General features: G+C 38.0%; 1 protein-coding gene across 2 annotated transcripts in view; it reads right to left on the reverse strand.

The window, feature by feature from the left end:
- The window catches only part of spag5 (sperm associated antigen 5), a 72,283-nt gene that overhangs the window by 38,847 nt on the left and 5,456 nt on the right, over nt 1-27,980 (reverse strand). The window contains exons 3-10 of one of the 2 annotated variants that reach the window (XM_051930842.1): nt 26,088-27,925; nt 24,279-24,471; nt 18,751-18,870; nt 14,734-14,826; nt 8,625-8,759; nt 6,717-6,836; nt 6,498-6,590; nt 1,636-1,770 (exon numbers count right to left, since the gene is read on the reverse strand). In XM_051930842.1, the coding sequence (XP_051786802.1) occupies nt 1,636-1,770; nt 6,498-6,590; nt 6,717-6,836; nt 8,625-8,759; nt 14,734-14,826; nt 18,751-18,870; nt 24,279-24,471; nt 26,088-27,925 (2,727 nt within the window). Of the gene's footprint in view, nt 1-1,635; nt 1,771-6,497; nt 6,591-6,716; nt 6,837-8,624; nt 8,760-14,733; nt 14,827-18,750; nt 18,874-24,278; nt 24,472-26,087; nt 27,926-27,980 lie in introns of both variants that reach the window. The other variant, XM_051930841.1, reaches the window with a different exon arrangement.

A 27,980-nucleotide genomic window follows, 5' to 3' on the forward strand; every position in this document is an offset into this window, starting at 1 on the left:
AGTCCCTCCAGCGTGTCCTGGGTCTTCCCCGGGGCCTCCTCCTGGTTGGACGTGCCCGGAACACCTCACCAGGGAGGCGTCCAGGAGGCATCCTAATCAGATGCCCGAGCCACCTCATCTGACTCCTCTCGATGCGGAGGAGCAGCGGCTCTACTCTGAGACCCTCCTGGATGACTAAGCTTTTCACCCTATCTTTAAGGGAAAGCCCAGGCACCCTGCGGAGGAAACTCATTTCAGCCACTTGTATTCGCGATCTCGTTCTTTTGGTCACTACCCATAACTCATGACCATAGGTGAGGGTAGGAACATATCGACTGGTAAATTGAGAGCTTTGCCTTTCGGCTCAGCTCCTTTTTCACCACGACAGACCGATGCAGAGCCCGGAACACTGCGGACGCCGCACCAATCTGCCTGTCGATCTCACGCTCCATTCTTCCCTCACTCGTGAACAAGACCCCGAGATACTTAACTCCTCCACTTGAGGCAGTATCTCGCTCCCAACCCTGAGAGGGCACTCCACCCTTTTCCAGCTGAGGACCATGGTCTCGGATTTGGAGGTGCTGATTCCCATCCCAGCCATTTCACGCACAGCTGCGAACTGATCCAGAGAGAGCTGAAGATCACGGCCTGATGAAGCAAACTGGACAACATCATCTGCAAAAAGCAGTGACCCAATCCTGAATCCACCAAACCGGACCCCCTCAACACCCTGGCTGTGCTAAGAAATTCTGTCCATAAAAGTTATGAACAGAATCGGTGACAAAGGGCAGCCCTGGCGGAGTCCAACTCTCACTGGAAACGGGTTCGACTTACTGCCGGCAATGCGGACCAAGCTCTGACACTGGTTGTACAGGGACCGAACAGCCCTTATCAGGGGGTCCGGTACCCCATACTCCTGGAGCACCCCCCACAGGATTCCCCGAGGGACACGGTCGAACGCCTTTTCCAAGTCCACAAAACACATGTAGACTGGTTGGGCGAACTCCCATGCACCCTCCAGGACTCTGCTAAGGGTGTAGCGCTGGTCCACTGTTCCGCGACCAGGACGAAAACCACACTGTTCCTCCTGAATCCGAGGTTCGACTATCCGATGGACCCTCCTCTCCAGAACTACATAACACACTACTTTTAATGTGTGACTGCTCCCAAGATTGTGTACCATAGCTTGCAACTTTATTATTTCAGACATCAGTAAATATATGTTGAGGAGTTGAACATAAACAGATTATTTCAACCAGGAGTAGAAATAATGAGGTTTCCCTGGGTATTTAGCTCAGAAAAATTTTTTGTGGACATTTCTACATGTGGCTGTTGAAAGTGTGTGTGAAGCCAACACATGCACAGGTTAACAGAGTGCAACAGACATGCGTAGATTGTGAAATCCTTAACTGCCACTTGGAATAAGGGTTTACATGGCATGATAGAAACTAGGTTTATGTGAATAACTTGGTTATTAAAGTGTATATAAACACACTGATTGTGTGCTATCTGCTGTGTTTAACTGAGAAATGCAAACCTGACAGGTTATTGACATCTACCATGATCATTCAGCACGGTGATGCCATGCTTATAGCCGATGGTATAGTATGGTCATTTACTGAGGTATACAGCAACTTTAGCAGGGCAGCTTGTTACCTGTTGCTTTTCATACATGATGTTTTCCATATCCCGTTTCATTTTGTCACACTCCCTTATAGAAGTCTGTGTTTTGTCGTTCAGTTCTGACAACAATGGCAGGACGTCTTGAAGTAAATTACGGGCACTGCTCATCTGGAGGGTAAAAAAAGTTTGAAATTACTTATACACTATGTACACACACATCACATATAAATATGTATACACTGACTAATATTGTATATACACAGTATACACTGGAATTCAGAACATATTCTTCTGTGTTACTGTGTCAATTTTTCAGAATCAATGTATTAAAAAGATGCTGTACAATCTACCAGAGGATTGGGTTGCTTGGACGGATTGTGCATGGTGAGTTCAATGTTAGGCATGGGGATGCATCACACTAATGATTTTTAAACATGTGCATATTTACTGGGTCCATTCAGCTGCAATTAAAGATCATAATGTGAGACAACTACTGTATATTCATTAGTGACCGTGGCAGACATTTTTTAATTATGTGTCCCAAGTGGTGAGAGGCTGCAGTATTACCTCTTCCAAAAAATTCTGATTCAGACTAAGAACTTTAACAGCAGGTCACTTTATTCCTCTTGCCATTACTGGTCTACAGTGGTGTGAAAAAGTATTTGCCCCCTTCCTGATTTCTTATTCTTTTGCATGTTTGTCACACAAAATGTTTCTGATCATCAAACACATTTAGCCATTAGTCAAATATAACACAAGTAAACACAAAATGCAGTTTGTAAATGGTGGTTTTTATTATTTAGGGAGAAAAAAAAATCCAAACCTACATGGCCCTGTGTGAAAAAGTAATTGCCCCCTGAACCTAATAACTGGTTGGGCCACCCTTAGCAGCAATAACTGCAATCAAGCGTTTGCGATAACTTGCAATGAGTCTTTTACAGCGCTCTGGAGGAATTTTGGCCCACTCATCTTTGCAAAATTGTTGTAATTCAGCTTTATTTGAGGGTTTTCTAGCATGAACCGCCTTTTTAAGGTCATGCCATAGCATCTCAATTGGACTCAGGTCAGGACTTTGACTAGGCCACTCCAAAGTCTTCATTTTGTTTTTCTTCAGCCATTCAGAGGTGGATTTGCTGGTGTGTTTTGGGTCATTGTCCTGTTGCAGCACCCAAGATCGCTTCAGCTTGAGTTGACGAACAGATGGCCGGACATTCTCCTTCAGGATTTTTTGGTAGACAGTAGAATTCATGGTTCCATCTATCACAGCAAGCCTTCCAGGTTCTGAAGTAGCAAAACAACCCCAGACCATCACACTACCACCACCATATTTTACTGTTGGTATGATGTTCTTTTTCTGAAATGCTGTGTTCCTTTTACGCCAGATGTAACGGGACATTTGCCTTCCAAAAAGTTCAACTTTTGTCTCATCAGTCCACAAGGTATTTTCCCCAAAAGTCTTGGCAATCATTGAGATGTTTCTTAGCAAAATTGAGACGAGCCCTAATGTTCTTTTTGCTTAACAGTGGTTTGCGTCTTGGACATCTGCCATGCAGGCCGTTTTTGCCCAGTCTCTTTCTTATGGTGGAGTCGTGAACACTGACCTTAATTGAGGCAAGTGAGGCCTGCAGTTCTTTAGACGTTGTCCTGGGGTCTTTTGTGACCTCTCGGATGAGTCGTCTCTGCGCTCTTGGGGTAATTTTGGTCGGCCGGCCACTCCTGGGAAGGTTCACCACTGTTCCATGTTTTTGCCATTTGTGGATAATGGCTCTCACTGTGGTTCGCTGGAGTCCCAAAGCTTTAGAAATGGCTTTATAACCTTTACCAGACTGATAGATCTCAATTACTGCTGTTCTCATTTGTTCCTGAATTTCTTTGGATCTTGGCATGATGTCTAGCTTTTGAGGTGCTTTTGGTTTACTTCTTTGTGTCAGGCAGCTCCTATTTAAGTGATTTCTTGATTGAAACAGGTGTGGCAGTAATTCAGGCCTGAGGGTGGCTATGGAAATTGAACTCAGGTGTGATACACCACAGTTAGGTTATTTTTTAACAAGGGGGCAATTACTTTTTCACACAGGGCCATGTAGGTTTGGATTTTTTTTCTCCCTAAATAATAAAAACCATCATTTAAAAACTGCATTTTGTGTTTACTTGTGTTATATTTGACTAATGGTTAAATGTGTTTGATGATCAGAAACATTTTGTGTGACAAACATGCAAAAGAATAAGAAATCAGGAAGGGGGCAAATAGTTTTTCACACCACTGTATATCCCATTATCCCATCTTTGCACAAGATTTTTTACATACTGTATACCTTATTGTGTTCTGCAGGAGTCCTTGTTTATACTTAGCTTGCTTTTTTTGAGATAACTCAACATGGGTGAATGGGAATGACAAGCTGAAAACTGTGTGATTTCTGTGTATAAATTTAGACATTTTTCCACACTCTTCCTGTTTTGCTAGTGGAATTTTCTCCTTGTAATGTAATTAATAATTATCTGCAGTGATCCACATGTACAGGTTATGTCTATTGGAACATCCATACCCTAAAATACACTTACAATTCTCAATAATAAATCAGTATTTTTAAGTTTGCTTCAACAAAACCCATGCATACTTCAAAAGCTACCCACATATACAAATGTATAGCCACAGTTTCTTTATAATAAAACAACTTTTGACCAGATGTGGCATCAGACTTTGAACTGGAAGTCTTGTTGATTTACAGACAGGTCCATAAGTATTTGGGGCAGACACATAATTTTAATCATTTTGGCTCTATACACCGCCACAATGGATTTGAATTGAAGAAATCAAGATGTGACTGAAGTACAGACTTTCAGTGTTAATTCAAGGGGCTTTTAACAAAAACAACATGTTATGAGCTGTTTAGAAAACAGACATTTTTATACATGGTCCCCCCAATTTCAGGAACACAAACGTTTTGAACAAACTAACATTCATAAATATAATAATCATTTTCAATATTTGGTTGAAAATCCTTTTCAGGTCAAGAACTGCCTGAAGTCTGGAAACCATGGCCATCTCCTTGTGCTGGGTTTCCACTATAGTGATGCTCTGCCAGTCCTTTACTGCAGCCATCTTCTGTTTCTGTTTGTTCATTGGACTTTCTACCATTAGTTTTGTCTTTAGCAGGTAAAATGCAGGTCTAAGTGGGTTGAAGTTAGTTGATTGACTTGGACATTGAAGAATTTTCCACTCCTATGCTTTGAACAGCACTTTGTTTGCTTTCGCAGTATGTCTTGGCTCATTGTCCATCTGTACTGTGAAGCGTCGTCCTATCAGTTTTGTAGCATTTGGCTGAATCTGAGCATATGGTATATCCCCATACACTTTAGAATTCATCGTGCTACTTCTGACAGTATTAATATAATCAATAAACACTAGTGACTGACTTCCATTCACAGCCATGCATGATCATGCTATAAATGTATGCTACAGATCATGAGCCATTTATTTTCTTCTCCATATTCTTCTCTTTCCAACATTCCGGTATATATCGATCTTAGTTTCCTTTGTCCAAAAAAGTTTGTTATAGAACTGAACAGGCTTTTAAAAAATGTTTTCAGGGAAAGTCTAATCTGTCCTTCCCATGCTTGAAGTTTACCAGTGGTTTGCAACCTTGTGGTAGACTGTCTTTACTTTCATGAAGTCCTCTTGATTGTAGACTTTAGCAATGATAGGTCTACCTCCCACAGAGTGTTCTTGGTGTGGCTAAATGTTGTGAAGGGGTTCTTCTTCATCAAGGACAGAATTCTGCACTAAACCAGCATAGCTGTATTCCATGATTGTCCAGGCCTTCTGGTGTTACTGACTTCACCAGTGCATTCCTTCTTTTTAAGAATGTACCAAATGGCTGATTTGACCACTCGTGTTTCTGCTCTCTCTCTAAAGGGTTTGTTTTGTTTTCTCAGCCTAATGACGGCCTGTTTTCACTTGCATGGGCAGCTCTTTGGGCCTCATATTGAGAGTTCATAGTGACAGCTTCCAAATACAAATTCCAGACTTTTTACCTGCTTAATAATTAGTGATTAGTTAATGAAATTATGAGGGAACTGCTCTACCTGACTATGGAACAGCTTGTCAGTCAAATGTCTATATACTTTTGAGCCCATGGAAATGGGGGGTTATGCAGAAAAATGACTGCTTATGCAATATTTTTGGTAAACCCCTTAGAGCTTAAAGTCTACACTTCACTCACATAATAATTGCTTTATTTCAAATCCATTGTGGTGACATAGACAGTCAAAGGTATGAAAATTGTGTCACTGTCCAAATAGGTATGGATCTGACTGTATATTACTGAATTATGTGCCATATGTACGAAGTTTGAAACGGTCAGGATGCTTCCAAAACTGTACACAGCCAGTGATTTACTAAGAATACTCTGATAAACAATAGGTGACACACAGATCTGTACCATACAAATGTAACTTTCAGATTCTACAGGATTTTAATTTTATCAGTTTTGCAGTATCCTTTGGAAATGATCACAAAACAACTGGTGCTAGTAAAAGTGTGGAAGACTTTTTGAAAATGCAGTGATAAAGAACTACTGAGTATTGATTTTAGATTGTAATGTAAGTATTTTCTACAGTCCTGTAAATATTTTGATTCTTGTGCGTCTTTTAGCGCCAATGCAGTCAGATCATGTTGCTTCATTAAATTAACTCAACCTGCTTCCATGAAATATTGTGCAGTAGAAAACATGAATCAGGATGTATACATTTCTTAAAATTACTGCATTTACAGTAACTGAGTCCAGAAAAGGTTCACGTACATTAAATTTCAAATTAATTTTGAGTTGACATGCAAAACAAATAAAATTAATATACTTTTAACTACTGAGAAAGTAACAATGCAATTGAAATTTCACCTGTAACTGCATCTTATACTGATCCTCTTTCATTGATGCATACATTTTGTGTGTAGCCTGGACTGATTCTGTATGTTCATTTATAAGACAAACCTAAAATAAACAAAATGGAAACTTTGGTGAAAATGTTCAAGTTCACCTGTTGCAGTTTATAGAACTGTATTTTTTGGGTTTGTCAAAAATTATACAATTGCATCTCAACAGGAATCGTTGCGTTACCTGCTCTTTGTGTGTGGAGCTTAGAGTCTGCAACAAATTACGATAGGAATCTATATCCAGTGACAGCTCCCTAATGTGATCAGCAGTGCGTGACTGTAGATCTTCTGCAAACCGATAAGCCTGGAGTTAAACAACAACAATTAAAAAAGGAAACTACTAAACATGACAAAATTATTTCAGAATTTACTATTTTTCAACATTGTAAATGAATGAAAACAGACTTAGAAATTATTGCTTTATAATAATTACTACATGCCAATCCAACTTAATTGATTCAAACACTTTGCTTATTAAGGGCTTTCAGTGATACAGATTAAAGCAGAGTTATAATATTTAAGTTACATTGAAATGTAGTAACCCTCTCATCCAGTTTCTTAATTAGAATGTAATTATTAACAGACAATCATTAATTAGTTTGTTCCTGCTGTTATTCATCATTATCAGAAATTTCTAGTAATGTATAATAAATAAATAAATAAAACAAAAAAAAAAATATATTGTCAACCAACACTGACATGGACGCAGATAAACCATTTGTAAGAGACCTGGCAATGACAAAGTCTTTAGGGAAGTCAAGATTTTTCAGAAACAATCTCAGAAATGTATTTGTTTTTGGATATTAGGCATTTAACATGTCTGGAAATCAAAAAGACAAAAATTAGCTGAGAATGTAATAGGAACTTAAAACCGGAAATAAAACCATGCCAAAAGCTGTAAGGCTGCCTTTGGCTGAAGCAGCAGCGAAAAATGTAACATTTTCAGAATGCTATGGAAAATTGACTATATTTATTTAAAGAAAATGATATAAGAGATACCACCAAACTCTGATCACTCAATGTTTAACATTTAAGTACTCTCTCTTTGGAAGTAATTAAGCCATTTAACCTTTGGACCTTCTCTCCAAACCAAGGCAGCTGGAAAGTGCGCACGAGCAAACATTTCAGCCACTGACAGGAAACCTGCCCACACTCCTGTTGTACCAGTGATACTTGATTTGATTATAGGCCGTCTTATACTGATTGTTTCAAGAAGTTAGCTAGACTTAATTCTGACTTTAGTGCTACTTTTTGGTATTAAAAAATTAGTGTCTGAGTGTAAAGAATGTTTTGTCCTTTATTGTCTGTGTTGCAGGGGGGAGTGGGAGATAGTAATAGGCTATGAGCCAAAATAACTTATTTTTCATGTTTATTTAATATGGTGTTATAGCTTAACACTCCTCAGCTCTTCTGGAAGGTACAGTATCTGATGGCAGCTCAGTGGTTACTTCTGAAAAATAAATGAAAGCTAAAATGGAGTTACTAAGTTACAAAGGAAGTTAGAAGTCAAGCAAAATGGCACCTTTTACTGGTTACCTAAAAAGATTACAATATACAAGCTTTCGAGGCAACTCAGGCTCCTTCTTCAGGCAAGATGTAATGTGAAAAAGGGGCCTGAGTTGCCTTGAAAGGTTGTATATTGTGATCTTTTTAGTTAGCCAATAAAAGATGTCATTTTGCTTGACTTCTCACTACATTCATAATGGCTAACAGTACAGCATCCTAGTACTAAAGGAAGTTAAAGAAGCATTGCCTAATGTTGACTGAAAAAATTAAGTCTGGTAAATCATAACATTGAACTATTGTTGTAACTTCATACTGATGTGGTTTAATATATAAAACAGGTCTGGTCACAATAAAAAGTCACATTACATAAACATTACTCAACTTCAGCTCTATATATTACATAGAAAGGTGAACATAGTCAGATTTTCAGCAAAAAGGAAAGGTTTGAAAGAAATCTATTGCAAATTACACAAAAAAGCAAATTATATCAGTACATCTCATTTATTAAAAGCAGTCAAATATGTGCTTGAAGATTAATACACCAAAATGCCTATAACAGCACTAAAGCATGGAGTTTGTATCTTACTTTTTCTTTATCTTGGGTAGCATCTTCCATCATATGTTTCATTTCCTCTCGATGATGCAAGTTCTTTTGCATTTTCTCTTTCAAGTTCTCTATAAGTGTTAGCATGTTATCTTGAAAGATCTTCATTTGTGCTATCTAAGTACAAATAAATTAATAATTGCATGAAAGAATGAAGGAATAAATAAGGCAGCTTGTTTGTGTGCATCTTCTTCCTTATTTATAGGATATGTTTAATCTGTATATTTTTTTCTAACTTAAACATGAGGTAATTTTCATAACCATTAATTAGTAATTCATTATAGTAATCTCCTACCACAGCTAATAACATATAAACAGTTGGTCTATCAGATAAATGTGTATTCTAACCATTTTCCTCCACATAATCAATAAGATTTTATCAATCCTGAAAATACTACTGGCACATGTATTTGTTTACATCATTAATACACAACAACATAAAACCTTGTCAACGATACCATTTTCCAAGCCCATTTAATTCCCAATCCTTTTATCTTTTAACAGATTTTAAATGATACAGTTTTCATTGGGTACACAAACACTGTTTAATGTCAAAAAGGGAAAGCTGTCTTTTAGAAAGAATTCATAATTAGTGTTATTGTATGTTGATTCGAACCTGAAATGGTGTAAAAATCTCCATTATAATACACAGTTCAACAAAGTAGGTAAATAAAAAAAAAAAGTTCAGTCTGTTTTTCCCCAGATTCATCACAACAAAACTGCTAATCAGTGCTTCCTTTGGCAGTAGAATACTATATCATTTCTGTCTTTCTTACTGCTAAGTTTAAATAACTTTGTTTATAGCAAATTTTATCTGAATATAATTCAGAATATCCAGCTTTTAGAAGACTACTGATAGTCAGCTCATGTCATATTAAAGATAGCCTTTAACTGAGAAGGCTTTCCGACATGTAGTACTCTGTTTTTCTCAAACAGAGATTCAACCAATGTGGTATAAGTCAAACATATTAAAAAAAGAAATTAATCCTCTACCAGGATTTTGAGTCAGTAATCAAGCAGGAGCAGGATTGTCCACTGCATTATTTATTTACTCTTGCAAGCCCTATACTGAAAAGGGAGCATCCATCACACAAAAGGGTCAGAAATGGTCAAAGAAATAAAGGTAACGGTCTATTTTCTAAACAACTATTTACATAATAGAGTAAATGCTAGGTGATGTGTATGCATTAATCAGCACCGATTGGTTTGTTGGCTTATACTCAAATGACTTACTGAAATAAAGTCTGTTCCATTACACTTTTGTTCTTTTCACATCTCTTAGTTTAGATACTACCCTCGAAATCTCTGTGTATGTGACAATTGCCCAGTTTTGTTTACATGACACCTGCTGATTAGTCATCTCTTAGTACATCTGGTGTATTACATCAGCCTTCTCCTGGTACATTCTTACCTTTGTTGTTTACTAGACCTATATCTGGTTTCCTGATATGCTTGAACAGGTTTCTGACATTTATTATCCCTTAATACCTCTAAGATGAATGCCATATTTTAATATGGAAAATATACCAAAATACTTAACTATTGTTACCTTCAAATTATTTTTTCCACACCAACCGGTCAGTCGGTGATCATAACTTATTTTGTATTCAAATGTAATTTTCAAGAATAAATGGTAGGGATGAACCAAACCTTACTTATGGCAGCTTGATCAAACTATTGTGGTCTTCAATTTTTATAGCAACAGACTGCAATGGTTTTTATTTTGCTTCCAATGTCTGTTGGTAATTAATGTAACCACTATAATATAAATAAATATATAAATAAATAAGACCACTAAAACTTGTTGCATGACGTGTATTCCAAGGAGATGTTTCAACAATCTGTTGGTGTGCGAACATATCCACTTCAGGTAGAGACAAAAATTAGCTACCCCCCAACTCAAGAGAAATTCACAATATAGGGCTATATTATCATTGAAGAAGAAAAAAAAAAAAACTTTCTTGTAGCAGTTAAACCAAAATAAAGGAATAAATCTACCCACATTTTTTGCAATCTCTTTAAATTTATCCTATCATAAAAGTGTGAGAAAACATTTGTAAACCCTTTAGAATTCCCTAGATGAATGCATTAATGGAATTATTTATCCACTACTTTGATGTTTGTAACTATCACTCCACATTTTAGGAGTCATTTGTACAAGAATCCATAAAGTTCCTAAAGGTGCACAGACTTGGTCATATCTGTAAATTTCCACAATTTTCTGAAGGTTTTATCTACACTTACAAATTAAGATGTTAATATCCCAACTATGTTGAGATTGCCAAGCATACTTTTTATTTATGTACTTAGATTTATATAAAACATACAAATGAAAGAGCTACCCAAATGCTATATGGAACTATGGCAGAAATGACTACAATAAGCTAAAATACACCTAAAGGGAAGAGATTTCTAGCAAACAGTGTGAGGTTGTAACAGGTAATAGGAGACTGCAACTGGAGAGGTTTTTAAGCCACAAGGGGAAAGAAACTGGACACTGTAGATATAAACTCCATGAAGACATTTTCTTCACTCCACCTTCTGGTTATAGTGTGCTCCTTTGTGAACTGGCTTAAGAAAACAGAAGTTCAAAAGACCTTGCTATAAATATCTGGGCTTCTGTTGGCTGTATTTAATAAAGAATGTAAGTAATAGTTTGCTGGTTTGTTATAGTTCTTCATTAATGTCCTTTAAAGAACCTTAGTCTAAGGGAGCTAGCGTGCTGTGTTTAGCTGGGGAAAAATTCCTAAAATAATTTTCAGCTTAAAAGTTGATTCTGAGGTGGAATATATGATCCAAATAGCCCACAGTGTAATGGTTAAAGAACAGTGGTTCCCAAACTCATTCTTAAGGACCCCCTTGTGGCTGCAGGGTTTTGTTCAAACCAGATTCACAATCTGTGATAATCGATACCAACTGATCTCATTTAGTTAGCTGGTCTTTTTTTTCTCTTCTCTTATTCTGTATTCAGGAAAACACAACCGTATGGTTTTTACATTTATAAGACATTTAGAAATATTTCTATTTTTTTCTAAAGCTATAAATGCTCAACACTTTTGTTGTTTTCCTATTTTCCCCTTTTCCTGTGTAGCTTCCTGCCTTCATTTACCCCTAATAGTGACAATTAACAACCAACACAGCAGACACCCAGGATGATAAAAGCAGCAACAACTTGTCAGACTCGTTAAATAATAAATAATTAATAACCAGAACACCTGGAAAAGCAGAATGAAAATTAGGTTGAAAATACTGTTAACGAGTTAAAAAAAAATACATATTCCTCATAAAGCTGCTTATTACATTTTAATAAAAATCTTCCAAACTTAGTTTGTAATTTCTACATCGACTCCACAACACAGAAACTGGGAAATAATGACTCACTTAATTAGGTGGAGTCCAATAAAAAACGGAAGTTGGTTAGAACAAAAACCTGCAGCCACAGTGGGTCCCCAGGATCGACTTTGGGAACCACTGCTGTAAGCGCAGTCAAGAATTTCGTAATATCAAAATATACAGATGTGCAATATACTCTGCCAGGCATTTTGTTTGTCAAAAATACACTAAAGAGTATATTGCTATTCCATCACTTACAATATTACAAATTATATTTCCAAAATAGTCTAGAAAATGTGGGCTATGCATCAAGTAGTACTGCCATAATAGCAAATAAGATGTGCTATGAAAGCCACAAACAGTTCCTGAATATTAAAATAAATAAACAAAATTTAAACATTTGCTTATAACATCTTTCACACATTCTGAGTATTCCTGGATTAGGATATGTGTTGATGCATGAAGTGCACAAAATGTCATAGCATCCTGAGGAACAAATGCTGAAGTTTATTATATGACCTGTTTATAAGCAAACTCAAAAAATCAGATCAACATTTTAAAACAAGAGCAGAAAAAAAGAAATCAGATCAACCTTTTAATGAAGAGCTATTTTCAGAAATAGCTGAATATTTCAGGTTCTTTAAAGGACATTAATGAAGAACTATAACAAACCAGCAAACTATTACTTACATTCTTACATTACAGCTGCTTCACCACCTGAGGCCACAGGTTCAACACGCCCTCGACCCTCTGCAGTTTGCATATCAGGAGAAGGTGGAAGCGGAGGATGCCATCATCTATATGCTACACGATCCCTCTCCCACTTGGACAGAGGCAGTGGTGCTGTAAGAATTATGTTTCTAGACTTTTGTAGCACCTTCAACACAATCCAACCTCTGCTCCTTAGGGACAAGCTGACAGAGATGGGAATAGATTCATACCTGGTGGCATGGATCGTGGACTATCTTAAAGACAGACCTTAGTATGTGCGTCTCGGGAACTGCACGTCTGACATTGTGGTCAGCAACACAGGAGCGCCACAGGGGACTGTACTTTCTCCGGTCCTGTTCAGCCTATATACATCGGACTTTCAATACAACTCGGAGTCCTGCCACGTGCAAAAGTTCGCTGACGACACTGCTATCATGGGCTGCATCAGGAGTGGGCAGGAGGAGGAGTATAGGAACCTAATCAAGGACTTTTAACTGGTGCGACTCAAACCACCTACACCTGAACACCAGCAAAACCAAGGAGCTGGTGGTGGATTTTAGGAGGCCCAGACCCCTCATAGACCCAGTGATCATCAAAGGTGACTGTGTGCAGATGGTGCAGACCTATAAATACCTGGGAGTGCAGCTGGATGATAAATTAAGCTGGACTGCCAATACTCATGCTCTGTGTAAGAAAGGACAGAGCCGATTATACTTCCTTAGAAGGCTGGCGTCCTTCAAAATCTGCAATAAGATGCTGCAGATGTTCTATCAGACGGTTGTGGCGAGCGCCATCTTCTACGCGGTGGTGTGCTGGGGAGGCAGCATTAAGAAGAAAGACGCCTCACGCCTGGACAAACAGGTGAGGAAGGCAGGCTCTATTGTTGGCATGGAGCTGGACAGTTTGACATCTGTGGCAGAGCGACGGGCGCTCAGCCGGCTCCTATCAATTATGGAGAATCCACTGCATCCACTAAACAGTGTCATCTCCAGACAGAAGAGCAGCTTCAGAGACAGACTGCTGTCACTGTCCTACTCCACTGACAGACTGAGAAGATCATTCCTCCCCTAAACTATGCGACTCTTCAATTCCACCCGGGGGGGGTAAACGTTAACATCATACAAAGTTATTGTCTGTTTTTACCTGCATTGTTATCAATCTTTAATTTAATATGGTTTTTTGTATCAGTATGCTGCTGCTGGAGTATGTGAATTTCCCCTTGGGATTAATAAAGTATCTATCTATTTTCTAAGGTTAACTATTTAGAAAGGGACCTATTTTCCACACAAGTCAAGGAGGACACTGTTGAGCTCAGTTACCATTAGACACAGCAATGAACCACCAGCTTTGCTGTTGCTGCCTTCCACCAAAGAGAACATCAGCCTGTGCAAGCCATGAACAAGTGGTAAAACTCCAGTGAGCAGGGATTACCAAAACATGTAAAAATCCAGTAACATGCGATTGAATCCTTGTTATTTTGTATTTCTGCCGCTTCTCTGTTTACCATCTTTAGTGTTGTTACAATGCATGTTTGTGATTCAAATTATTTGTGTAGTGTAACAGTCAAAACATATAATAAGACACCCCCCTTACTGGGATGTACTTTAAACTGCAAAAGCTAACAATCCAAAAAAAAACAAAAAAAAAAAACAAAAACAAAAAACGGCAAGTGACCCAATATGTGGAAACAAGCAGCTTTCAGCAATTTCTGTCATGTTTACGGTAACTCACGCACTTCCCAGGACTCATGTATAAAAAGGGATTTCAGTGCTTAAATGTCAGATTTCAAACATTCATTATCAGTCACTGAATACTGTTTGTTTTATGAGTAGCAACAGCTTTGAATAATTAGCTGGAACAAAAACGCAACTCAGTGATGAGAAAAGAGCCTATTTTAATTAAGGAGCTGTTAATCAATAAATAGCTATCACCGCTGCTAGAGAAGTTTCAAGTCTCATGACTGTTAATAATAAAAAAATTCATTAAAAAAGATGCATTGCTGAATGTTAATTTAAGCAAGACATATAAAAATATGTATATTATTTACCTGATTGACCATTGTCTTGTAATCTTCACAGGCAAAATCACAGATTTCATTTAGAGATGTAACTGCATTGCTGGTATTAAACTTTAGCAGACACTGATAACAAAAATGCACAATTAACAAAGCTGATTAATGCAATGTATATTATTTATTGACCCATACTATTTTTTTTTACAAATATGAATTTCTATAATTACTTGCTTATCATATTCTAGCAGGTACAGTAAGTATTTATCTCCTATAGTTTCATCCAGGAAGTGCCCAAAAACAACAGAAAAAGTCATTAATATTCCTGCACCCTGTTTTTCAGTTGGTATTTGTTTTTAAATCTTTCTTTATCTATCATTATCTCTCTCTCTGTCTTTAACAGTTTTGGTAGTGTTAGTATGTTATTATTTGTAATGGAGGCATGTGGATTTTCTTGTTTATTGTTTAGGCAAAAGTTTTCTTCTTTAAAATACAATAAAGAAAAAAGTTTAAGTACTCTTAGAGTTGTGTTTAAAATGTTTGACGGGCCTTGTAACATTAAGGATGGCAAGAATACCTTCAGTAAGCATGGGTGAATGTTGGTCAGGTTCACCAAAAACCTCATAACAATAATATGACTTCTTTCTAATGTATCAAAGATTTCTGTCTAATTTGTTACCCTCTTTCAACTCACTGAAACATATATAAGAATAGGCTACTTGTAGCAGGAAACCATACTCCAGGATCATGATACCTATGCATTAGTTTGAGGCCAAGGACAGCACAAAATAAGCAATTGTAATGAATACATCTGTTTTTGTAAACTAGGATTGTCAATTCACTTTTACCAGGTGGGTTTAGAAATGTCTCAGCTTCAGTAAGAACAAGGCAGAAACCCACTCAAGATACACTTCATGCCATTTCACTCATATCAGGCCAATTTGTTTTTCGCTAGTTCAGATAACACCTTACCTGTGGACTTTCAAAGGCAACAAAATCTAAAGAATAAACTCACAAGAAACAAAAGGAAACATGTTGAACGTGCTGCAAATTTAGCTGTTTGTTATCACAACAGGAAATTTCCAGACGTTTTTATCCATTTAAAATATAAATAAATAAATAAAACTCTCCAGATATAAGGCCAACCTGGAGCTCTAGCAGAAGATATCAACCAGTGTCTGACCAGTTCTGCCGTTTTCACCCATGAAGTGGTCAACCTCCCCGTACAACTCAATAAAAAGACATTTAGCAAATGTGTCCGCTTTTGTTTTTCCACACCACATAATATTAGGCCCATGTATGGGTCTACTAGAACAAAAATCATATGCTCATGTAGACACCAACAACTGTTAAAACTGAAAAAGGCCAACCTTAATAGTAACATCAGCAGAAGTGCATAATATATATCTACTCTATAGTAATGCTGGACTAGTTGCCTTGAGTGAAAGTTCTTTAAATAAATCAAGATTTGTGTTGATCATTCTGTATTCTACAAAACTGGCCAGTACCTTCCCACTTCAGCAAACACTTTTCTGGTTTCTGGGTTCATGCTCTGCCTCAAGTCAACCCTCTTTTGTGGGTCACACTTATGATAAATTCTTCAATTAAAATAATCGTTATGCTGTAAGAACAATTTACTGAGATCTCACTCATGCAGAAAACAGACAAACTGCAACACGCAGGAAGCTCATAACACCTAACAATTTAAGTACAGTGTCTTATCATGGAAGCTCCTCTGTTTGTTATTTTGGATCAACTATGTTTTCCAGTGACTTGACTGAAGAATGGGGATACTGACAAAATATGTTTGACAGAAGAGAAAGAGAGGAAACAACCAGAATGGCTGTCAAGTAAATGACAGAAAGTAGCTCCTGGGCATGTGACATTAAATATTTACCTGTTGTACAAAAGATCATGGTAATGAGGGGCTGAACCTGTGAATGAGGTTGCCAAGACTACATTTTAGGATCATTGACTTCTTAAGCATCAGAAAATTCCAATGTCAAACTGATTTCAGAGGCTCAGAAAGAAACATCTGGAAACTGAGGATGAGGAAGTATTGCTCATATTTTCTATGTTTACTTATTCACTGCCAGTGGAATAGTCAAATGTTTTATAAAAAAAAAAAAAAAAAAAAAAACTAGGGGGCTTTGCCCCCTGCTTGCTTTGCTCGCCAACTCCCATATTTGGTTTTCCAGACATACTTAAGATTTTTTTTCTTTGAATTGTTGCTATTTCATTAGTTTCGCTTTTATCTCAGAACTTCTGTAAAAACAATATTTGGAATCTTTCGAGTCCAAATATGCTTAATCTTTTAAATGAGGTCAGTGAGACATATGTTTAATGACTTTGTCAGGTTAGAGATAATGAAAACTGGAATTCAAAAGACCCCAAAAAAACATAGGCGCAAAACACATGCAGAGCAAGATACAGAATATGACAGAAAAAAACAAGTGTCAAAAAAAAAAAAAAAGTAAACATCGCATTAACGCAAAAAAAGAGAAATTATTACTCGGAGAAATAACTAAAAGGCGAATAGAGATCGAATACATGGACATAGGTGATATGTCAGAAGTATGTAAATATTGTAAGGCTTTGAAGTTTAAATCAGAGAATTTCAAAAACGTGTTTTACCTCACATGCATTTATTGGTTACTTTGCAAAAAAAATGATTAACTGATGATGATGTAGATCGCTTTGTCTGTGCTGAAATTTCAAACACAGAAACCTATCCTGAATTATCTCTAACCTGCTCTGCTGGCGTTTGTCCGTTTTATTTTGTAACCTCTTTATGACTTTTCACTTTGTTTTCTACTCTGTCTTTTATCTCTGACCTTGCTTTGTCCTGTTTTTTTTTTTTTTTTTCCAATGACACCTGGTCTGTGGTGATTATTTTCCCTTTTTTCGAGTATTAATTGCCATTTGTTTGCGCTACTGCGATAATTTTCTAATTTACCTACTTTTATATTCTTTAACTTTCTCCACATTTGAATTGCACCTACGTTTTTTTTTTTTTGGAGCCTTTCGAATGCTCTGCTTTCATAATCTGCTCTGCATGTGTATAGCGCCAACGTTTGTGAACGTCATTATGAATTTCTACTTTGTCTGTTACTCTGTCTTTTAATTTTGAGCCTGATTGGATGTGCTTTGTTTCATTTCCACTTGTTACGGGCTGATAATTACTTGCCTTATTTTCTGAATTTGCATCTAGATTATTTTTTCTTTCCAACGCTTTTGAGTCTCTTTTCTCTATGCTGATTTCTTCTTCGCTTATTCATCGACGTTTCATTTATAACGTATATCCTTATATGCTTTATATGCGCGGAGACCCTGCATCTGTGTGTGCTCAAATCCTTCACAAGACTGAATGTTCTGCTGCCCCTTTGTCCTATTTGATAGATTGTAAGTAGGGCATGTCTTGCAAGAATCTCATATTCTATGTCATCACGAGACGGTCCTGGGTCAATCTCTTGGCACAATGTCTCATGTTTACGGTCCCCGCGAGACGCACCGTGGCAAGTCTCTTTGGTCTTGCGGGTCTTTTAAATGTCTTCCGAGAAGATCGCATATCGTAGCCTTGCTTTTGCTTTCCAGGACAGGATTTCTTTTTATAATAGAGAGACAAGTGCTGAACTCATTCCCAATAACTGTGAAGACTAATATTGCCTAGCCATCCTTTTTCTAAAACTGCTAAATCCAATTTCCCATTCTTCTAAGTCTCGGCAACAAGGACATGACAAAAATCAATCCTGTATAGAGCACCACTTCACTGCAGTTCCTATCCACATACAGGGGCAAAATCAGAGTCTGTAATAAACCCAACACACATCAGTAATTAGGGGCCATGGGATGGGGGTTAAGCAATGGTATTTGGAGAAAGATCTGTGCAGATGCAAGGAGAATGTACATCTAAACAGAGAAAGACTGGCTCAGTAAATCAGCACTAACCACTCTGCTGCCTTTATGGAAACCAAAACTTTTAAGACAAATACTAACAACTGAGTTCATTTAAGAAGAGTAATACAAAGGGAAAAAAAACTTTATCCAACATACCATTTCCTGTTGGACATTCAACATTTCCTGTAATAGGCCAACCAGATCTTCTTTATCGAGCTCAAGATCCTTGACTTCATTCATTGATCTTATGTAAAGTTGTCTGTACTGTTGCTCACACTGCTGCCAAAACAAAAAATCTGTTCAAATAATAAACCTCTAGCAGTATTATATTTGTAGCAAACACTAGGTAGTTTTCAATGACTGAAAGTGAGAACACAATGAAAACATACAGACCAGACAGGACTGAGCTGCATCTCAATACAGCATCAGGAGATCTAAAACAAAAACCCAATGACAGCAAAACATTTCCAATATGGGCATGAAAAACACCACCAAGATCATGCCACAAAAGATCTCCAAACTCAGAGTCCAGTGCCGGATTTCTCTGCTAGGACTTTCCAGAAACTCTAGATATGTATTATTTTTGAGGACAAAAATAAATATTTTACACACACACCTTATACTAATAATATATTATATATACATATATATACATACATATATATATATATATATACATACATATATATATATATATATATATATATATATACATACACACACACACACACATACATACATATTGCATAGTTTACTGTCAAATAATGCAAAGAGTATGTGACACGTTTCGCCCTTATTTTGGGATCATCACACGTACACACTCACAGCACCCCTCTTGGGGATCGAACCTTGGATGCCAGCGTCAGACGCGAAGCCATTTTATTTTGCGCCACGGCGTGTGGTTCGTTTATTTGACGGCCTGGAGAGCGGGGTACGGTAATTACATTCATAGCATTTGTAGTCTGAATCACAATCTGATTGTATGGGTGGTTACCTACCCGGTAACACTTGTGGTTGGACTGGAAGTCGGAAAACATTCGCCACGGTGCCCTCTCAGTTGCAAGAAGCAGATCATAGAATGTTGCATGTAGGTAACCACCCATACAATCAGATTGTGATTCAGGCTACGAATGCTATATATATGTGTGGCGGACGGCCAGGACCCATGCCCGGCTGGGATGCCCCTTCAACACTGGATCCGGGGGAGCAGCCATGGGATGCACTCTACATCCCCCGGAAAACACTTGGTGGCAGACCCCCTGGGTTGCATCGGGGCCAGTATCATGGAACACTGCAGCTCATCCTGGTTGGTCTCCGTGGCCAACCCCAGGGGGAGCTGCAAGGCTTCCTGAGGCCGTGTGGGCGGCAACGCAGCTACACCCGGAAGTGCAGTCTAATTTAGGTTAATTACTACTGAAGCACTTCCGGGTGGGCTATAAAGGGAGCCTGCAGCCACTACTCTGGGAACAAGAGTCAGGAGGAGGAGGAGGACAAAGCTGCCCTGGGAGGAGTGGAGTAAAAGAAGAGTGGTATTTGGGCGTTTTTCTTTGGTGGTGTTTTTGGCACTGTGTTGTGCCTGTGGGGATTACAGGGAAGACATGCCCCACAGGTGAAGAAAAATAAAATCTTTTTGTTTAGTTTTCACGTGCCTCTGGTGTCAGTCTGTGTTGGGTCGGTGCCAATAAATCGCCTTTATCACAATATCTATATATATAATTCACTAAGCAGCCGACAGGGCACGCAAGACAACCATGGGATATGCACGACATAGCCACGCCCGCCAACTCACAGAATTCACTAAGTCCATGGCAAGCAAGACGCACACAAGACAGAGCCCCGCCCACCAACAATTCGAGCGAGAGCGAAAGCATTTGCCAAGAATGTTTTCATTAATCATGAACGAAAGTCGGAGGTTTGAAGATGATCACATACTGTCGTAGTTCCGACCATAAACGATGCCGACTGGCGATCCAGCTGCGTTATTCCCATGACCCGCCGGGCAGCCAACCGGGTAACCAAAGTCTTTGGGTTCCGGGGGGAGTATGGTTGCAGAGCTGAAACTTAAAGGAATTGACGGAAGGGCAACACCAGGTGTGGAGCCTTTTGCTTAATTTGACTCAACACGGGAAACCTCACCCGGCCCGGACACGGAGAGGATTGACAGATTGATAGCTCTTTCTCGATTCTGTAGGTCGTGGTGCATGGCCGTTCTTAGTTGGTGGAGCGATTTGTCTGGTTAATTCCGATAACGAACAAGACTCCCTCCTGCTAAATAGTTACACAACAAAAGAGCGGTCGGCGTCCAACTTCTTAGAGGGACAAGTGGCTTTCAGCCATGTGAGATTGAGCAATAACAGGTCTGTGATGCCCTTAGACGTCCGGTGCTACACGCACGCTACACTGAATGGATCAACGTGTGTCTACACGGGCTAAGCCGTTGAACCCCATTCATGATGGGGACCGGGGTTTGCAATTGTTCCCCATGAACGAGGAATTCCCAGTTAAGTGCGGGTCATACGCTCGCACTGATTAAGTCCCTGCCCTTTGTACACACCCCCCGTTGCTACTACCATGGTCGGGTGACTTGGTAGATTATATATAGAAAAGCAGCCGGAACCGCAAAGAACAATGATAAGTCAACATGGCTCAGAAGTGCATGTGGACTGTAGCAGAGACGAAAGCGAATGAGGTGGTGTTTGGAAAATGAACAGTCAATGTGACTCACAGGTGCATGTGGACTCTACACAGATGAAAGCGACTCAGGTGAGGAGTTGGGGGCGGGAACATGAGCAGGCAGTACATACTGAACGATGACTAAGAGATGACTAAGAAATCAGCAGACTACAATGGCGGGGGGGAGGGGGTGGGCGTCCTTCTCCTCTCCCCCCGTTCCACCCTCCGTGCCAGAGCGCCGTCCAGCCCGATCCCTCGCTCTGGGAGGTGGAGGCACGACGGCGTCCCTCCAGCCTCCAGTTTTGAGACATGGACAATTGTATGTTGCCCTCTCCAGAGTTCCATCTTTTCATTCACCTACAGTTGTATCCTCAAACCCACCCCATTTGGACAACTGTGTCTTTCAGGAAGTGTTCACCTATCAATACACAATTATGCGGCGTATGCTACGCCGCGGGTTGGCTAGTATATACTGTATATATATATTTTTTTTTTGCAGTCAAAGTGTGTATATGCATTATACTGTACGTTCTGCTAGGCATCATTTGTGGATATTATGTATAGTTTTGCCTTTTACAAACACATAATCAATGCAGAATTGGTAGCACACATACAAAAACTGCAGGGTGAAAATGAGAGTCCAAAGAGACAGTAGAGATATTGAAAACAAATTTACCTTTGTTTTCTTTGTTCTTTCACAGACGTAAACTGTGGATCTAAGAAGTACTTTAGTTTAGTTTAGACCTGGAGCACACAGGTCATCAATTCAGACCCAGCAGTTTGTTGAAGACTTTTAACTGTATTCTAATTACTAACAATAAAGATATTAAAAATGTAGTAAAGAAACACATCATCAATTGCTCAACTACCATAAATAGCACAGTATACAGATGTTTATCGGTATTCACAGAACCTCAAACCAATATAGACTAACTCACAAATCAGCATAATAGATCTTTGAATGACACTTTACATCAGTGATACATAACAGGTGGCCCATGATCCTAATCTGGTCCATTTTGTAATTTCATATCTTAAACAAAAAACATGTTTTGTTCAAAAATCACCCTCAGGGCATTTGATAACCACTGGTAAAGGGAGCACAATGAGGCAATGCTAGAAAATTCACCATCTTCTGACAGATACCCGTTTACCATACCACACACACCTACAGAAAAGAGCTCTCTTCAAGCATGAGTGTTACACATCAAAGTTGAAAACAGAAACTGGATATCCAGTCTGTTTTTGCCTGAATTACTGAACTGAAAGCTACTTTTTCCAACACTCTGACATAAAAGCGAGTGCAAGTGAAGTCTCAAAAATGTGCTTATTTTTCAGAAAACTGGCCAAAAGCCTCCTAAGGCATGTTGACCACTTCAAAATTCAAACAGTTGTACATCTGTTTTGTCAAAGACCTGCTATATGTTACACCCAATAGACTGCTTTCAGTAATCAACACAGCTGAAATTCAGGAAGAGATGACACAGCTCACAACTTCTTGAAGGGGGTACATATGCTTTGTAGATAGGGGCACTCATACCTTGGAAAAAATTTAGTCATACAAGAGCGATATCCTTCAATACAGGATAGTGGTGTTCTCATGGCATCACTGTGTAATGATGAAAACTCAAACTTTGAAAGGCACCTGAAGAAATATGGGATGAGTTATCAGAAAGTCAGAATTTTTATCTCAACACTAAAAATGACGTGACTGGTAACATCCCTGTGTGGTAGGGTAATTCACACAGTGTGCAATGTCCATTCAGAGGGCTGCGACATGTGCAAAAACCTGATTTACCTTGAAGTACACATAAACCCTCTATATTCTCTGCAGGCACTGTTTATTCCCATTATAATATGTTTACCCTAGCCATCTAATGTTGTTCAGATTTGTAGCTAAGTCATATTTTCACAATTGTAATGAGAATTTTCATGTATTTGTAGTTTTATGCTAACAAAGGGTTTTCTGAATTGTCCTGAACTAGATCGGAAGACTTTTTTTTTTTTTTTTAATATGGACTTCATAGAAAAAGATACTAAAACTAGTCCATCACATGCAGAAACAAAGCAAAAAAAACAAAACAAAAACCCAACACTCTCACCTACCCATTACTACAACTTGCTGTAAGAGTCCCAGTATTTTTTTGATGGGGCACATAATACTACTCTGATATTTGGGAGAAGTTTCACTTTGGCACACTATACAGTATACAACACTATTTATTTAAAACAAACAAGGAAACAAACAGTTGCCTAAATGGATGCTACACTTCAATAAAAGAAATTTTAGTATTCCTGCCAACCAAAATCTATTGCCTACAGACTTAAGAAAAGTAATTCATAGACCTGTCTGCTAACAATTAAAGTGTACTTTGTGTTTTTCTGTTTAGTTTTCTGCATTAGTGAAACTTTATACTGTACTTTAGATTACATTTGTCAATAATACAAACATCTCATAATATTAATACTCAAATTCTAAAAAAATAGTTTTTTCCTGCGGATGTGGCTTTTACAACAAAATAAGCAAACAGTGTAATATAGTTTATAACAAGATCAAAACATATTATTTATAAACAGATTTTGTCAACCAGAGAGTCACAACTGCAATGGCAGCACAAACGAATCCACGGTAGACTTTATATAATCAAAAAGATTATTTATATAAATAAATAAATGATTAAATAAATAAATAGTTAATAAATAAATAAACACACGCACAAAGAAAAGTCACTGCAGCATGCAATTTTGATGTCATCCATCCAGAAAAACAGAGCAAAATAAAATTTAGCTGGAGAAATATATTTGTAAACAACAGGACTTTTTCTCCTAATTTAGATTGAAATATCAGGCAGCAGGTCATACTGTATCAGTCACTAACACTTTGGTGCTCTACATATTAAGATAAAAAGAGTTTTTAGATCACTATTATATAAAATATACTTGGCAAAATAAGTTATCAGATCATTGCTAAACGTGAGATGATTTTAAGAGCTCAAAAAACATTATCTTACCTCACTAAATTCTGTGTGGTCAGTCTGAATACATTTATCTCTCAAGTTTGAAGGCTCACCCTGAACCGCGGAAAAAAAGGATCCTTTTGCTTCAACTATTTGCTGAGATAGGATTTCTGACACAATCATCATAGACTCCAAACGCCTTACCAACTCTGACTGAGACAACAAGAGTAGATTTTCTTTTGGCTGACTGGAAAAAGAGACACTGATTATTTTTTTTTTCTGGAAAGTAACTCAAATAATGGGTATCACAATCAGTAATGGAAGAGAAACAGAACCATTAGCTTTGTAAAAATATTGTCAATTACAGTATCTATACACATAACATAGAATGTATGGACAGTGATAGAAGGATCAAAATTAAGCATGCATAGGACATCAAAATTCAAGAAGACTTTGTAGACAAAGCATATTAAAAGTTTGATGGGGACAATGGCAAAATTAAACTGTTTCACATTTGGTGCACTTTTTTTCCCCTAACACTACAATCTTTAACAGCCAATAGGAGTCACTGATGCTACCCAGATGGGCCAGTCAGGACAAATAAAAGATGTGCCTGCACTTCTCCAGGTTTCCGAAGCTCTGAATGCCAATTTAATTGGATAACATTTTTCCAACAAGTAGATAGTCTATGCCCTCAGTTCTATTTAAAGTATTTTAGGCACAACTGACAAGAAAAAAAAACACACACACACTGTCCTGTTTAGTGACATTAAGAAAGCATATTAAAGAGCAGTGACAAAGAAAGATGGATATTGTTTTGAACCCAAAGACAACTTCAGCAGTATGGAATCATTTCAGATCCACAAACAAATTAAAAAAGCCAGAAAACATGAGACACTCTCTACTGTGGCATTTCCAACTATATACATTTTGATGTTTAATGTTCCTACCTATTTCATACCCAGTCATGGCAGTTACACATCAGCAAACTCTAGCAAAATCTCTACTTTGCTTGAAAATGACATTGCCAATTAGCGCAACTTTAGCCATATTTCTTACTCCAGCCATACTTCCTTCTCCAGGGAAATGACTTGTTTGGACAATGCTTGGAATGTTGCAGATCTTAGAAAATTTGATCACAAATAGCTTTTCGTCTTCGCTAATTAATCATCATTGTGAAAAACTGAACCACAAATTCACATACAATTACCAATGTTAACATAAGTTATAAGCCATATTTTCTAAGTACTATAAATACTGAAGCAGGGCAGATGAAAAATGTAGGCACAGAATCCAGAACATGGCAGTATGATAATTAACACTATAAACATAAGGTAAACTCTGTGTCCAAGTCTAAAATACAGTACATATCAATCCATTTTCATACCCCCACCAACCTAGAACAATACATCATGTAAATAGTTTTCCAAATTCTGTGGACTGCTTTTTGGACTAAAAATGACATTTTTCTGCTTTCATATGCCGATGTTATAACCTAATTTAGCTTTGGAGAAGTTACAAAAAATCATAGCAGATACTCGGCATTCATTTCATTGCATCATTCAAAAACCTCACCACACACCATTTGTATTGTTTGTTAGGTCCACTACCTGCACTCCTGTTTGTGATGGTTACTGCAGAATATACTCTATGACATCTTAGTCAGTTAGTAGTACAGTCAAATAAACTGTTTTTTGTAGAACAATTAAATTGGTTTAACTTAACATCTTTCATAAGACAATTAGTTTTCAAACAGAACATCAGATAAATGAAGCCACAACTAGTTCAACAGTGGCGTACTTTTATCTCTAGTTATGAGATTGTGCATTATAGGACAGGATTAATTTAAAGCAAGTACTATACCTCCACAGAAGACAATCTGTGTTTGTGCTGCTATCAGTGGTGCAAAACTCTCTCTCAAAATGCTCTGATGTCTTCATGCTGTGGTCACGCATACTTGGGGGTGTTACATTTACATTGTTGGATAGCTTCACGGAAGAAACTGAGGTGCTGATGTCCTGCTCATGTAATGGAAGCATCATGATCTCGGCCTCAACTGTATGAAGCCCCTTTTCAGAAGAAGGTGTGTTGCTTTCTACTGTACATCTTGTATGCTCTGAAGTGGCTACTGTCAATCTTTTATCCTCATCTGTAGGAATTTTCAGACTATTGATAGAATTTCTCTGAGGAAGGCAGTCACTTTGGTGTTTTTTCACTGTGTTAAATCTGACAGAGTTGCATGGTGTTGAGGTGTCCAACATTTGATTATCTGTTTGGTAAAAGATCTCCTCAGTTCCACATTTGGAACAAGGCGATTCTGAAATTATAGGCAAATTGACCATAGTTTCACAATCTGATGGAAAGCTCAAAAATTCTTTTCCTACCACTACTGGTCTGGAATGCTGGTGGTCAGCAAACAGCTGGTCAGGAATGCTTGAAACTTGGTCTTGAAAGGACTGCCTATCATTTTCCTCAGCCAACAGATGACTTGGGAAGTCGGGTTCAATCTTCACAGAACTTAATGGTGAGCTTAGAGGTGTGTTATTTGTTAAGGAAAGAGTTTTATTTTGCTCACAAAGAAACAGATTTGTATCACCTTCTTCTTGTTTTTCATTCCCTTTCAAATATGATGCCACTCCTGAAGGTCTGCAATAATACTCTTCATTCAATGAAACAGGCATATGAAAGACACCACTCTCACTTATTACTTCTGTTAATGTATGGGATGCACCTACCAATTCATCTTCTCCAGGATTTGAGGGTAGGGGTGAAAATTCAAGCTTATAAAAAGTACAGTTCTGGTTTTCATTTATTGACTGAGGGAATGAATTTGAAATGGGCCCATTCAGTCCATTACTCAAATGGGGCTTTTCAAATAAAGCACATATAGGGAAGCTGAGGTAACTATTCTCATTATCTTCTTGATGAAGGGCTGGAGATTCATCTTTAACTGCAAGCAGATCAGACAGCACACTGTGTGGTAAATCAGACTCTGACAATGCAATATACGAGTCAGCTACTCGATTCCACTCAGCATCACTGCATTTATTAAATTCTCTGTTACAGCTAAAGATATTTTCTGATAATCCAACTTCTCTAGTTGGAAAACTTTGCTCATTAGGTAACATACTAATGTTGTTCTCTGTATCATCAGCAAACTGTAAGTGGATGTAAGCCTCAGAAAATTTCTGGTTTACAGATTCAGCAGTGTTTTCTATGCCAAAACTGGCACCTTGTAGAGTTTTGTGATCGCAGTGAAGGATATTGCAAGGACGGTCTTCAATAAAAGCAAAATTAGTTACTTGATTATCTGTAATATGGGGGCAAACAGTTTGAAGTTCATTCCTGATAACAACTGGTCCTAGTTGTACTGGTTCCAGTTGAGAAGATGAACACTTATCAGACTGTGCATATTCCACTGTTTCATCATCAGCAGCTTTGGTTCCACACTGGGGCAATAGTGGACACTTCAACCTAAGCATGTCAGGGCAATCTACACTTTCCTCTTCTTCACTACCTATTTTAAAATGAGATTCTTCATTAAAAGAATTTTGAATTGTGTTTTCAGGTGCAGTCCTAGAAAGAATTGCTTCCGTAACTTTATTTTCTTTTTCATCCTGTACAATCTCTGGAACATTGGATACAGACCAAACAGCAGTCACACCATCTACAATGATGCATGGGAAATTTTTATCTTCAGTCTACAAGAAAGGGAAAAAAAGCAAACAAAAAAAAAGAGTTTGTTAAAAAAAACAA

This window comes from Erpetoichthys calabaricus, chromosome 8 (genome assembly GCF_900747795.2).
Source record: "Erpetoichthys calabaricus chromosome 8, fErpCal1.3, whole genome shotgun sequence".
In the NCBI taxonomy this organism is placed as follows: Eukaryota; Metazoa; Chordata; class Cladistia; order Polypteriformes; family Polypteridae; genus Erpetoichthys; species Erpetoichthys calabaricus.